General features: G+C 32.0%; 2 protein-coding genes across 2 annotated transcripts in view; both read right to left on the reverse strand.

Annotated features, from left to right (window-relative positions):
• Window positions 1–3469: 3469 nt before the first annotated feature.
• On the reverse strand, window positions 3470–8473 carry LOC115033733 (anoctamin-5-like). Its single transcript, XM_029487285.1, has 5 exons — window positions 8284–8473; window positions 7264–7532; window positions 6945–7056; window positions 6719–6879; window positions 3470–4133 (listed from the first exon to the last, which is right to left on the reverse strand). The coding sequence occupies exons 1-5, from the start codon at window positions 8471–8473 to the stop codon at window positions 3813–3815; spliced, it is 1053 nt and encodes a 350-aa protein (XP_029343145.1). The 3' UTR covers window positions 3470–3812.
• A 51-nt stretch (window positions 8474–8524) lies between these two features.
• The window catches only part of LOC100575874 (anoctamin-5-like), a 17998-nt gene continuing 16067 nt past the window's right edge, over window positions 8525–10455 (reverse strand). Inside the window, exons 4-5 of the mRNA XM_029485200.1 lie at window positions 9579–10345; window positions 8525–8758 (exon numbers count right to left, since the gene is read on the reverse strand). Of these exons, the coding sequence (XP_029341060.1) occupies window positions 8525–8758; window positions 9579–10345 (1001 nt within the window). The remainder of the gene's footprint in view (window positions 8759–9578; window positions 10346–10455) is intronic.

Here is a 10455-nt window from a genome sequence, read left to right on the forward strand (position 1 = left end):
TTACTCCCCTCTATTGAAAACTGAAATGACGCCACTGTAGATAGGTATAGTTTGTAATTATATACGAGAATATAATACTATGTACTTATATATAATGTAATAAAAACTTAAACAAATTAAACGATTAAAAAATAATAATTTCTATACCTATATTTTTTATAGTTGCATGAGTATATTTTGTTTTGAATATAACTTCATTATCTATTTTTATGGCATTTTCTATTATGAATAATAGCTAAATCAGTTTATCTGTTTTGTCCTATAGTTGTCCTCGTCCAAGCTCTAATACAGCTCATGACTGAAAAACTACGCTCACACAAAGAAAAAGAAATTGGCAAAACTAATGCAACTTTAAATAATGTGTTCAAATTTGGATAAATATCTTTTCATTGTATTACATTTTTCAAACATTTAATTAGTTTATCTGATTGGCTCCTCACACAGAGTGTACAATATCAGTTAAAAATATTAAAAATACATAGGCAAGATTTTTTTTATAAGCATCTAAAGTTCAAATCTAATTAACAAAATTTATCAAATTGAAATTTTACAAATTATTTTGTAGTTAAACATTAAAAAATGTTCAATTTTTATCGCTAAGGATTAAACATTTAAAGCAAGGTTCCGTATAAGTAGTTAAATCTGTAACCCAAAAATTGTTTATAAAATATTTGAACACAGTTTTTACTATAGTGTTTTTAAGTTTAAATTTGGACGAATTTACATAATATTGAAATAAAGAATAGGTAACCTAAAAATATAGGTACCTAACGATTTTAGTTATTTTGTTGTAATTTAAAAATATTATTTGTGGGTACCTATTTGAAACTTTTAGTGTATTATTATATTTTATACATACATTGATATTTTAAATGTCCTAATATTTAATAATGCCTATAATAGTAAAATAAGATAGGTACTTAAATAGTTTATTAGTCACAACTCACAATAATCTCATAAATAATAGGTACCTACTTAATAATACCTACTTGCTCAACCAAAAAACATGAAATTGTAATACCCGATGATTCTTCATAAATTCGTGTACCTTAATCAAAAAAAAAAAAAAAAAATGTCTACTGGAAAGTCAAATTAAATTTTTACGAGAGTTCGCAGAGTTTAATTTTTTACAAGATTGAATATTCTCTCGATTTGTCATAGAATGATTTTCTTATTTTGTTGTTAATTAAAAACGAGTAACTGCAGATACTTGAAATTTACACCAAATGTTTATTTTATATTTTTATATACTTGATGAAATTTTCAAAATATTTTGACTCGTTTTTAGTAGTTGTTGGGTCCAATAACTTGAATATTGAATTCAAAGTGCTATTCACACATTGTTATAAAATATCAGTTTAAAAATATTAAAAATACATAATGTAATATGCAAGATAAACTTTTTAAATTTTTAACAACATTTTTAGTTTTATGTTTAAAGTTAAATATTTCATTGTCAATGATGCAGTTGGTTTCTGTTTTAGGTTTCCTTTCTCTATTTTCTACTGTCAATTCCAATAAACAAACTATTCAATGAACATGCATATTTATTTAATATAAGTAACTCACCTACTTTTTAAATTATAACTGTAAATTGTAACTATTATAAAAACTAAGTTGGAAAAAATAATAATAATTTCAAAACAAAGTCAAACAATATAATGAAAATAAAACAAAAAAATATTATTAATAATATAGTTGTTTATTATCATTATTATTTTATTTTTTATTTTTGTTTCTTGCTCATAATTATTTATTTGATATAATTATATAAAATATTAGTAAATAGTAGTAAATATAATATTATATATTATTTTACAATGTATGTTATTGTATTTTTATCAACTAACTATAAATTATTTCTTTGAAAAGTAAACTTTTTTCATTTAACCATATCGTCTAGGATCCAATTAGTTTCGAATTGATTTATCGGCATTCAGATGAATGATCAAGTTTTTGATCTTGAACACAATTTGGTTTTGGTTATACAAAGTTTTACAAAATAAAGTACATACTGTATTATTGAAAGTTTTATTTGTTCGAAATTTGTTAAAGGGAGTGCTGGCGGGTAACGTTACCGCAGCACGGATATAGAGAAATCGCGTTTTCTTGTGTTCGAAGAAATGTACAGCATTTTATTTTGGTTGTAAAAAATGTTTAAAAACAAAGTAGGTACCTACATAATGTTGAATAATTTTGAAATTAAATTTCAAACATGACAGCGCTGGAGTAACAGCCCAATAAACTATGTTGGTTTTATCATCGAATTTCGGTAAATATTTAGTACCAGGACGTCGCGGACTCTCCTGTCTCCGATATGATAAGACTTTCAAAATCTCCTTGTGACAAAAAAAAAAGTGATAGAAAATAAAAATACTCAGGTATTTCCATATTATAATTTAGGTATACTAGTTCAGTAATTGCTAGTGTTGAGTGGGTAGTAATGTACCTAACGCAAATTACAAAATTACTGTAACAAAATTACTTTTTCAGTAGGTAACGCTGTAGTAATTTACTAATTTCATTACATTTTATTTAAATTAACTCAATTGTAACGAAATTACTTTTTAAAAGCAATTTATATTGTGTATGTACCTAATGCATTATTTTCGACGTTATAAAAATAAGTTATAAATGACAAAACGTCCAAACCTATAGAGACTAAGATATTCGAAGTAGAAATCAATTAAATTTAATAACGATTCTGAAACTTTTAGACTTTTAGATAAGAATCAACAATATTATTATAAATTTCAGAACTTAATGTTATTAGTGGAAAATAAAATAGTTCAGATTTAAAAATAAAATTTAATTCAAATCAATTATGACTTATAACTTATAAGTAAATCAAAGACTAAAATAATAAATAATATTATTATTTGACATTTATTCCTAGTATAGGTACCTACCCAGTACTTATCTCAATGTTATATGGTTATACCTCACCAATCACCAGGTAAGCCGTATAATATTTACACATTTTTTTCATAATTATATAACATTTAATTATTAACCTTGTATACCATTCATTTTAAGGTACCTACTTATAATCCTATTCTGCTATATAATGTATATAATAGTATAACTGTATAATTTATATAATTTTACCATTAGGTACTTATTGAGTTGTTACTACTTATTTGTCGTTATGGACTGATTTCGTAATTAATTTTTAAAAAAGTATCGTTATTTGTAACGCCCTACTTTTCAAATGAAAAAGTATCGTGACGTAATAAAAGTAATGTTTTGTAACGAGAATGTAATAAATTTCAATAAAAATATTTAATATAGGTAGCGCATAATATAATTTTCCTACTTTTCAAAAATAATTTACCTAACACACTAATTTTACCCACTTACCTTGGCTCCAAAAGTCTGTAATAATTCATAGTTTTTCTTAAAGACAAAATATTGAAAAATCACTGTGGTAAATAAATAAATATACAATTGCTGAGATTAGTATAAATTGTATTATAAATTATAAATTATAGTACATAATGTCATAGCCACAAACAGATGTGAATCCAAAATCCAATTTCAGAAAAGCCAAAATTGAATTTATTTAAAAGCTCGCAGTAGATAATTGAGGATTAGGATAGCTGAGAATCAATAATCTCCACACACATGCAGGTATGTGACGTAAATCGGGTCAAAAACTTTTTTCTTTGTGCTTACTTGATATAATATTAAGGGTTAGTCGTAAACAATTTTAGTTTTCACTGTTTAATTTACAGAAACATTTTCTATATAATAATATATCATAGCAAGTACGAGTGTCAAGTCGCTGCAAAACGTAGTGAATCCTGGTTCGGTTACGAGTATTCGTGATTCACCCATTTTTCTTGATCGTCGTTTTCCATGTCGACTACTACCAATGTTGACGGCACAGCCACTGGATTTCCTTCGAACGCACGAGACCGTTTTTCCTCCTTCTTGTCGTGTGCATTGGTCAAAGAGCCATCCGCTGCATAGTTGACGGCCGAAGAGCCACCGGAGCCAGTGACGACCCTCGTACCTGCAACAGATCTGTCACCAGACGGATTGTCGGCGTTCGGCTCCGCGTGGGTTTTGTACTTGGAGAACCTTTTCCGAATGAAATACACCAAGGCCGCGATAGATGCTATTACGCAATGCTGTCAAGACACACGCGTTTGATGTAATCGGTTAACATAATATGCATATAAATGTACAGTCGTCACCCGATAATTTCGAACCTCGATAATTTGAAAGGTCCATAAATCGAACTAAACACTTGGTCCCCTGAGAAAACCTCTACAATTAGAAGAAAATACATGCGGATTTCGGTTCCCTCGATAATGCAAATTGTCTGACGATGGTTTTCGACTTTAATCGTATAATCTTACCAAAATAAACATCTGCAATAGGTAAACAGTTGTTTAAATCGAATAAAACGTAGTTGGTCTGAATATGGGTTCCGCAAAGTGATTGTCACTCACCGGTAAAAAGAAAGTGATTGCAGCAACTAAAGCTAGTGGAAAGATTCTTACTCCATTGACTTATTTACTTTAATAATACATATATACAAATATTTATTATTAAATGTCAAACTAAATGTATAGTAAACTAAACAATAAATAATAAATACAATGTATATGTATATGTAATACAATTGTCATTACTGAGCATTCGGTAATGAATGAAAACCTCTATAAATCGAATTTTTAGCTCGGTCCCCTGAATTTCCAATTATCGAGTGACGACTATATTAGGTATAGGTAAGTCAGTAAGTGTATCTATACTGGAACTGTACAGGTTATGAAATGCAGCACATGGCAGGTTGTACAACTCGATTTTTGGTAGGTGTGCAATAGGTCTGAATAAGAGAGACTACGTCCTATAAGGCATGTGAAAATAAATTTGATTGGAAAAAAAACCGTATACCTATACTTACAACATAACAGGGTGCTATAATAAACGGATGGATTTGGATCTGATGTCACACGTCGAAGAGGGGAGGGGGTAGAGAAAATATTTTACCAATGTAGTTCCATTGCCTCCACTTTAGATGATAATATTATTATAATATGTTACACAAATACTCAAGCACATCGTGAGGTCCAAGTAGAGACATTTTTTTTAAAACCAGCATCATTCAATGTGACATTCAACAAAGATTACTGCACAAGAAAACTTCAGAAAATGCCTTACCAAGTTTATCTTCGGAGGTGGCAACCATAAGGAAAATGTTGTGTTAAATACATAGACTAAATCATTACCGAATTTTAAGTATAATACAAATTTAATTTAGTACATTTATTTAAGTATTAATTAATTAATTTATTTTTACGTTTTGTGCTTCATGCATTTTATTTATAGGTATATTATGTATTTTTTTCTATTTCGTTAGCGGTTTAATACCCCATCTTTCGGCTCTCATAGGTACAGCGTGACTTACGTGAAGCTGGCACTATAAAGTTAGCATAACAATCTAAAACCATTCTAACAAACTCTTCTCGGACTTGTTGGACGTTGTTGGATATTTGTTGGAACCTATTTTAAAAGTTATTCAATTTCAAATTTTGTAGTGTTAACTTCGTACCCAGCATAATACACATATACGTAAATAGGGTCGTAAAATGCATAATGCTCGAGCTCAAAAGGTTTCAAAAACAAAAATTGTGGGCGATTTGTCTTCATATGCACAATTTTATCGTGAGTTATGACGGTTTGAAGTGTTCCTGAACTATCAACTGTAGTCTGTTAGACTGTTATCTATAATTTGTATACTCTCAGGCCTTAGAGTGTAATATTGTATAATTCAATGGGCTCTGGCAATACGCAGGGTTTTTAAATGGTGGGAGAAAGATTTAAAAATTAATATATAGGTACAATTTTATTTTTATTTTTCCAGTCTAATAATTTTAAACTTTGGATGAGGTATTTGAAAGAGTTTATACAACTTTGGATCTAGTTTTTAAACTTTTGGGTCAAAATTAAAAATTCTCAGTACTTTTTAAAATAATCGAGAAATTTGTTATAATTTTAATATTGTTTTGAAAAAAATTGTTTGGTAACCTTAGTTGGACCATCTTCGTTTAGATTTTAGTTTATTTTCTAAAAACTTCAATAAAAAATTATTCGTTCAGTCTAAAATCTTATAAACTTAATACAATAGGCTCCTTAAAAGTTTTTATTATTACTATTTAAAAATATTAACGATACTTAGGAACAATTATTTTTTATAGGTAAGCATTTAAATTATGACAAAAGCACAATTAATTTGTATGTTAAAAATGTATAAAATGTTCAATTTATCTACATATATTATTACTAAATAGTAAATACTAATGAAAACAATATCAAGATTAAATGAAATATCTTAAGCTGACACTTCGTCTTCATTCAGATTCGTTTTTCGTAACCTTACCTAACCTTTGTTACTTTAAAGTTGTGACTTGTGATATGACTTGTCACTTGTATGATATAATGTTATTATGCATTATGTACCTACCTATTATTATTGAAGGACGTATGTCTATAATTTATTTTAAATAATCATTCTATAAATTGTTAATTTTTATACATCAAACTTTAAACTACTTATGTAATTCATGTATAAATGTTGTATGGCAAATGGCAATATTACGTCGGGTAATATTTATGAATACTTACTGTAAGCGACAAAATAACGATAATTGTAAATGGTACGTTTATACCTTACTAAGTGTATCTTGTGCACTCGAGTTAATATGCGTACCTCAAATATTACGACAAACGCTAATCGAGCAGCCAACACTTGCCATTTCCTGTAGTCATTGTGCTCCGAATCAGCATCAGCGCCGTATCCCCGGTACCGACATGTTTCAGGTCCATCTATGTTTTCCAATTTTCCGTAGTAGTATTCTGTCACATTTCTCTCTAGACAAATATATATTATAAATAACACATAACTCTATCAACATTGAACGTGACTTTTTACGTACCTGAGGATAAAGACCAAGCGACGTATCCGTCCAACGAAGACGACGTTCCGGTCGAGATTTGAGAGTACACATATCGGGGTAACAGGTCACTGGTGAATGCAATCATAAATGCCTAATACAGATATAAATAATCAAAAGTGGATTAATTAAGTTAACATTAAGTTGGGATACATATTTTCAAAAATGCTTGAAATTAATATTAGTTAAAATTATTTTTTGTAATAGTTAATCTCTAAGATGTAATCCTATTTAAAATAAGACTTCCAGCTGATCCAACAAGTGCGTTACAATTATAATATATTAGTGTAATACTACTTACGTTATACAATATTGAGATTAATGACATAATCTTCAACACTCGTATCCACGTGCACAACTTGTTACAGTTATGGCAACATGTTACGTGTCCTTGAAGGATGTTATTTATATATTTTGTATTAGTACAGAAGTAGGAAGGAACTGGACGTCGCTGAGCCGCTACCATTTTGAAGGCGTCTAGACGTTGCTCTAATACATTATTTAACAGAGCACACAACGGAGCCAGTGGAAATGCCGTCGTGAACATGACCACAAATCCGTACTGAATGACTATAATATACATACATAAACGTAAGAATCAATGAATTTTAATAGTGCATCATTTACTCTCCGATTGCAAAGGTAATAGTGTGCGGCCAATGACAAACGGTAAATTATGTTTTTAGGCATTCTCACTCATAATTTACAGGACGAAATTTGACAACTCAGCTGGTTCTGTTAAATACACGAGAAATAAATCATGTCCCACCAAAATAAAAATAGTGTTAACTTATGTTATCTATCATGCTTACTCTAAGCGGTTAATTTAGTTTTATATGCACGTACTTTGACCAAATTGTATGATAATTGATAATACGAGTCCACTATTTATAAACCTAAGAATATATTGCTAGGTGATGGTTAAGAACCCGCTTTCATAAAGACAAGATTAAAGAAATAAATACGGTGTTAACATGAATATAGTACCCAAGCACTGTAGGGTACTTACCTCCACAAATATTATAATAATATATTGATATCTTATTTCAAGGCTAGATACCTAGGTATACAATAAATTGTTTTATTTGTCTCTTCTTTTTAAATGTATAATTCCCATGATTATAATACATTTACACCCCAACCTCTATCCGTTAACTACGCAAACAAAGTGAAATCTTCAAGGACGATAGTTGATATTATATTATTGCTCTAAGCCGGCAACTAATTGTGTAAGCACCTAAGCCTCGGTGACCCACTTAAAAATATATTAAAATATTATGCGGGTGTTTTTGTAAAATTCTTTTTACTCTATAATTTGTACCCATCTCCGAATATTCCTGATAAAGGCCCAACGACCCAGTATCTTCCAGCTGATAGTCGAGCTGCCATTGTTTTGGGTGTCTGAGCGTTTCGACAGTAGTGTCCGGTAGTTTTCCATGTAATTTATTTCGACGGCGGCTCTCTTTGGCCCGCCATCGGCGCCATACATTCAATGCCAGCCTGCGAGTCATCAATTCAACAACTATATAGTTATTGACATTTATTAATTTTTACAAATAGGTTCATATGACTAACGGCGTCATCAACTCAATCACGTTGTCAATCAGTTGTTTGCCCACCATTATAATGGCCAATTGGGTGCACAGCTCTGGCACGCATCCTGTTCCAGCAGCCGCAGGATCGCAAACGTCTTCTCTAATATGATGCATTACACTCCGAAACATAGAAATGGGCCAAAAATGTGTGAATCTGGACGAACTATCCGCATGTTGTTCGTGTCCAGTTACGAAGCGGCCCTAAGTAAACACCATAGATAACATTGACCGTTCCACTTTTATAATATTATGTATAGGTAGTTATAGGCGTTATAATATTACTATTATGTTTGTGTAGCTCGGTCAAGTAAAGTTTCTGTCTAAATCACAAAATGAAATATTCATACTACATTTGAATAGACTTTTTAAAACTTGTATTTAAATAAATAAATAATTAAATTATTAGGTTAACTAAAAAAAAAAACGAAAATCTTTTAAAATAATTTATAAAGATGAAATGTAACCTTTTTGTTTCTGTATTATTAGTGAATGGTGGATAATTGTTGCGTTGATGCAAAGCCCTACATTATATTATTTATTTTTAATTATTTTAATATGTCACTATGATAGTGTGATGTGACTCATGTGAGTACTTATACATTAAGTTAAATTTATGAGGAAATTCACAAAGAACACCAGCTCATGATGATCTTAAGTCAGACCCTTGTCAAACACGTGGCTCTCGAAGACTCAAGTCTCTTTGTCTAGAACACGAACATCAGGGTCAATGGAAAATTATATGAAAATAATAAATAAAATGTAATAAATAATTAAAAATTCTAACTCAAATACTATAATTTTTTTTTTTTTTTTGGCTCACATAATAATATTATATACCTACAAGATATTAAATATTATTATTGACATATAGTTACTACTTGAAGTAATAGTTACACGACGTCACGACGCCTGATTTAGGTCCAGATACCAGCGAATATCTAAATATATACCACATAAGCTACGAAGTAGGACATTTAGGTGGTAGTAGGTACCTACTTACTTTGATTGTTTCACTACGCACCTTGAAAAAAGCGATGTAAACCAAGCTGGAATAATAATTGGCGGAGTCGAAGCAAGACATGTAGACCGTATAACGGCTCTGATACCGCGGGTTGTATGTCGAGCGATACGAGTACTTGGTGAGCCATTCGGCCACGCTACTGTAGCCGCGATGGACGGCCACGATTGCCGTGAGCTGGACAAACGTGGCGCACGCGGCTGCCACGATCGCCTTCCAACTGCTCAGCTCGCCGCTGTTGGTGTAGTTCAACAGGAAGAAGCTGTGGTGCCTGTGGTGGTCAGCGGTGTCGCCGCCGCCGTCGTCGTGGCCGGCCCCCGTTACCGTCGGTGGTGACCGTCCGTCACCATCCTGGTGGAACACGGCCGACATGAGCCACCCGATGGCCGGGCCCCGGTAGACCACGATCAGTATGGGCACCGAGGCCACGGTGACCAGTGTCGCAAAAAACGCTATCGCCCGTAACGCGTCGGACAGTTTGGACATCCACCACCGGCGGACCGCGTCCACCGAAAGCGCCGGCGACCGACGGTTGGCGTTCGGCGGCGACACCGTGGTCGGGTGGACGGCGGACCCGCGAACTGCGACGGATGGACGGCAATGATGTGGTCCTGGGGTCGGCGGCCTAGTGGGTCGCTGTAGTGGTACTTTTTCGACGTCCGATCTGCAACAGTCGGAACAACATTTGAACGCCGTTCGTGGTGATTCGCCTTCATATCGTTCGTTCATCTGCCAAGAGTACGTGGTCCACAGTTGTTGGAACGCCGTGGCTGTGTAATATAAATTGATGAATTATAATAGAACACTGACATAATTTATTATATAAAAATTACCCGTATGGCCGTATGGGTAATTGTACATTAAAATGTGTGTAGTATTG

This window comes from Acyrthosiphon pisum, chromosome X (genome assembly GCF_005508785.2).
Source record: "Acyrthosiphon pisum isolate AL4f chromosome X, pea_aphid_22Mar2018_4r6ur, whole genome shotgun sequence".
Lineage (NCBI taxonomy): Eukaryota > Metazoa > Arthropoda > Insecta > Hemiptera > Aphididae > Acyrthosiphon > Acyrthosiphon pisum.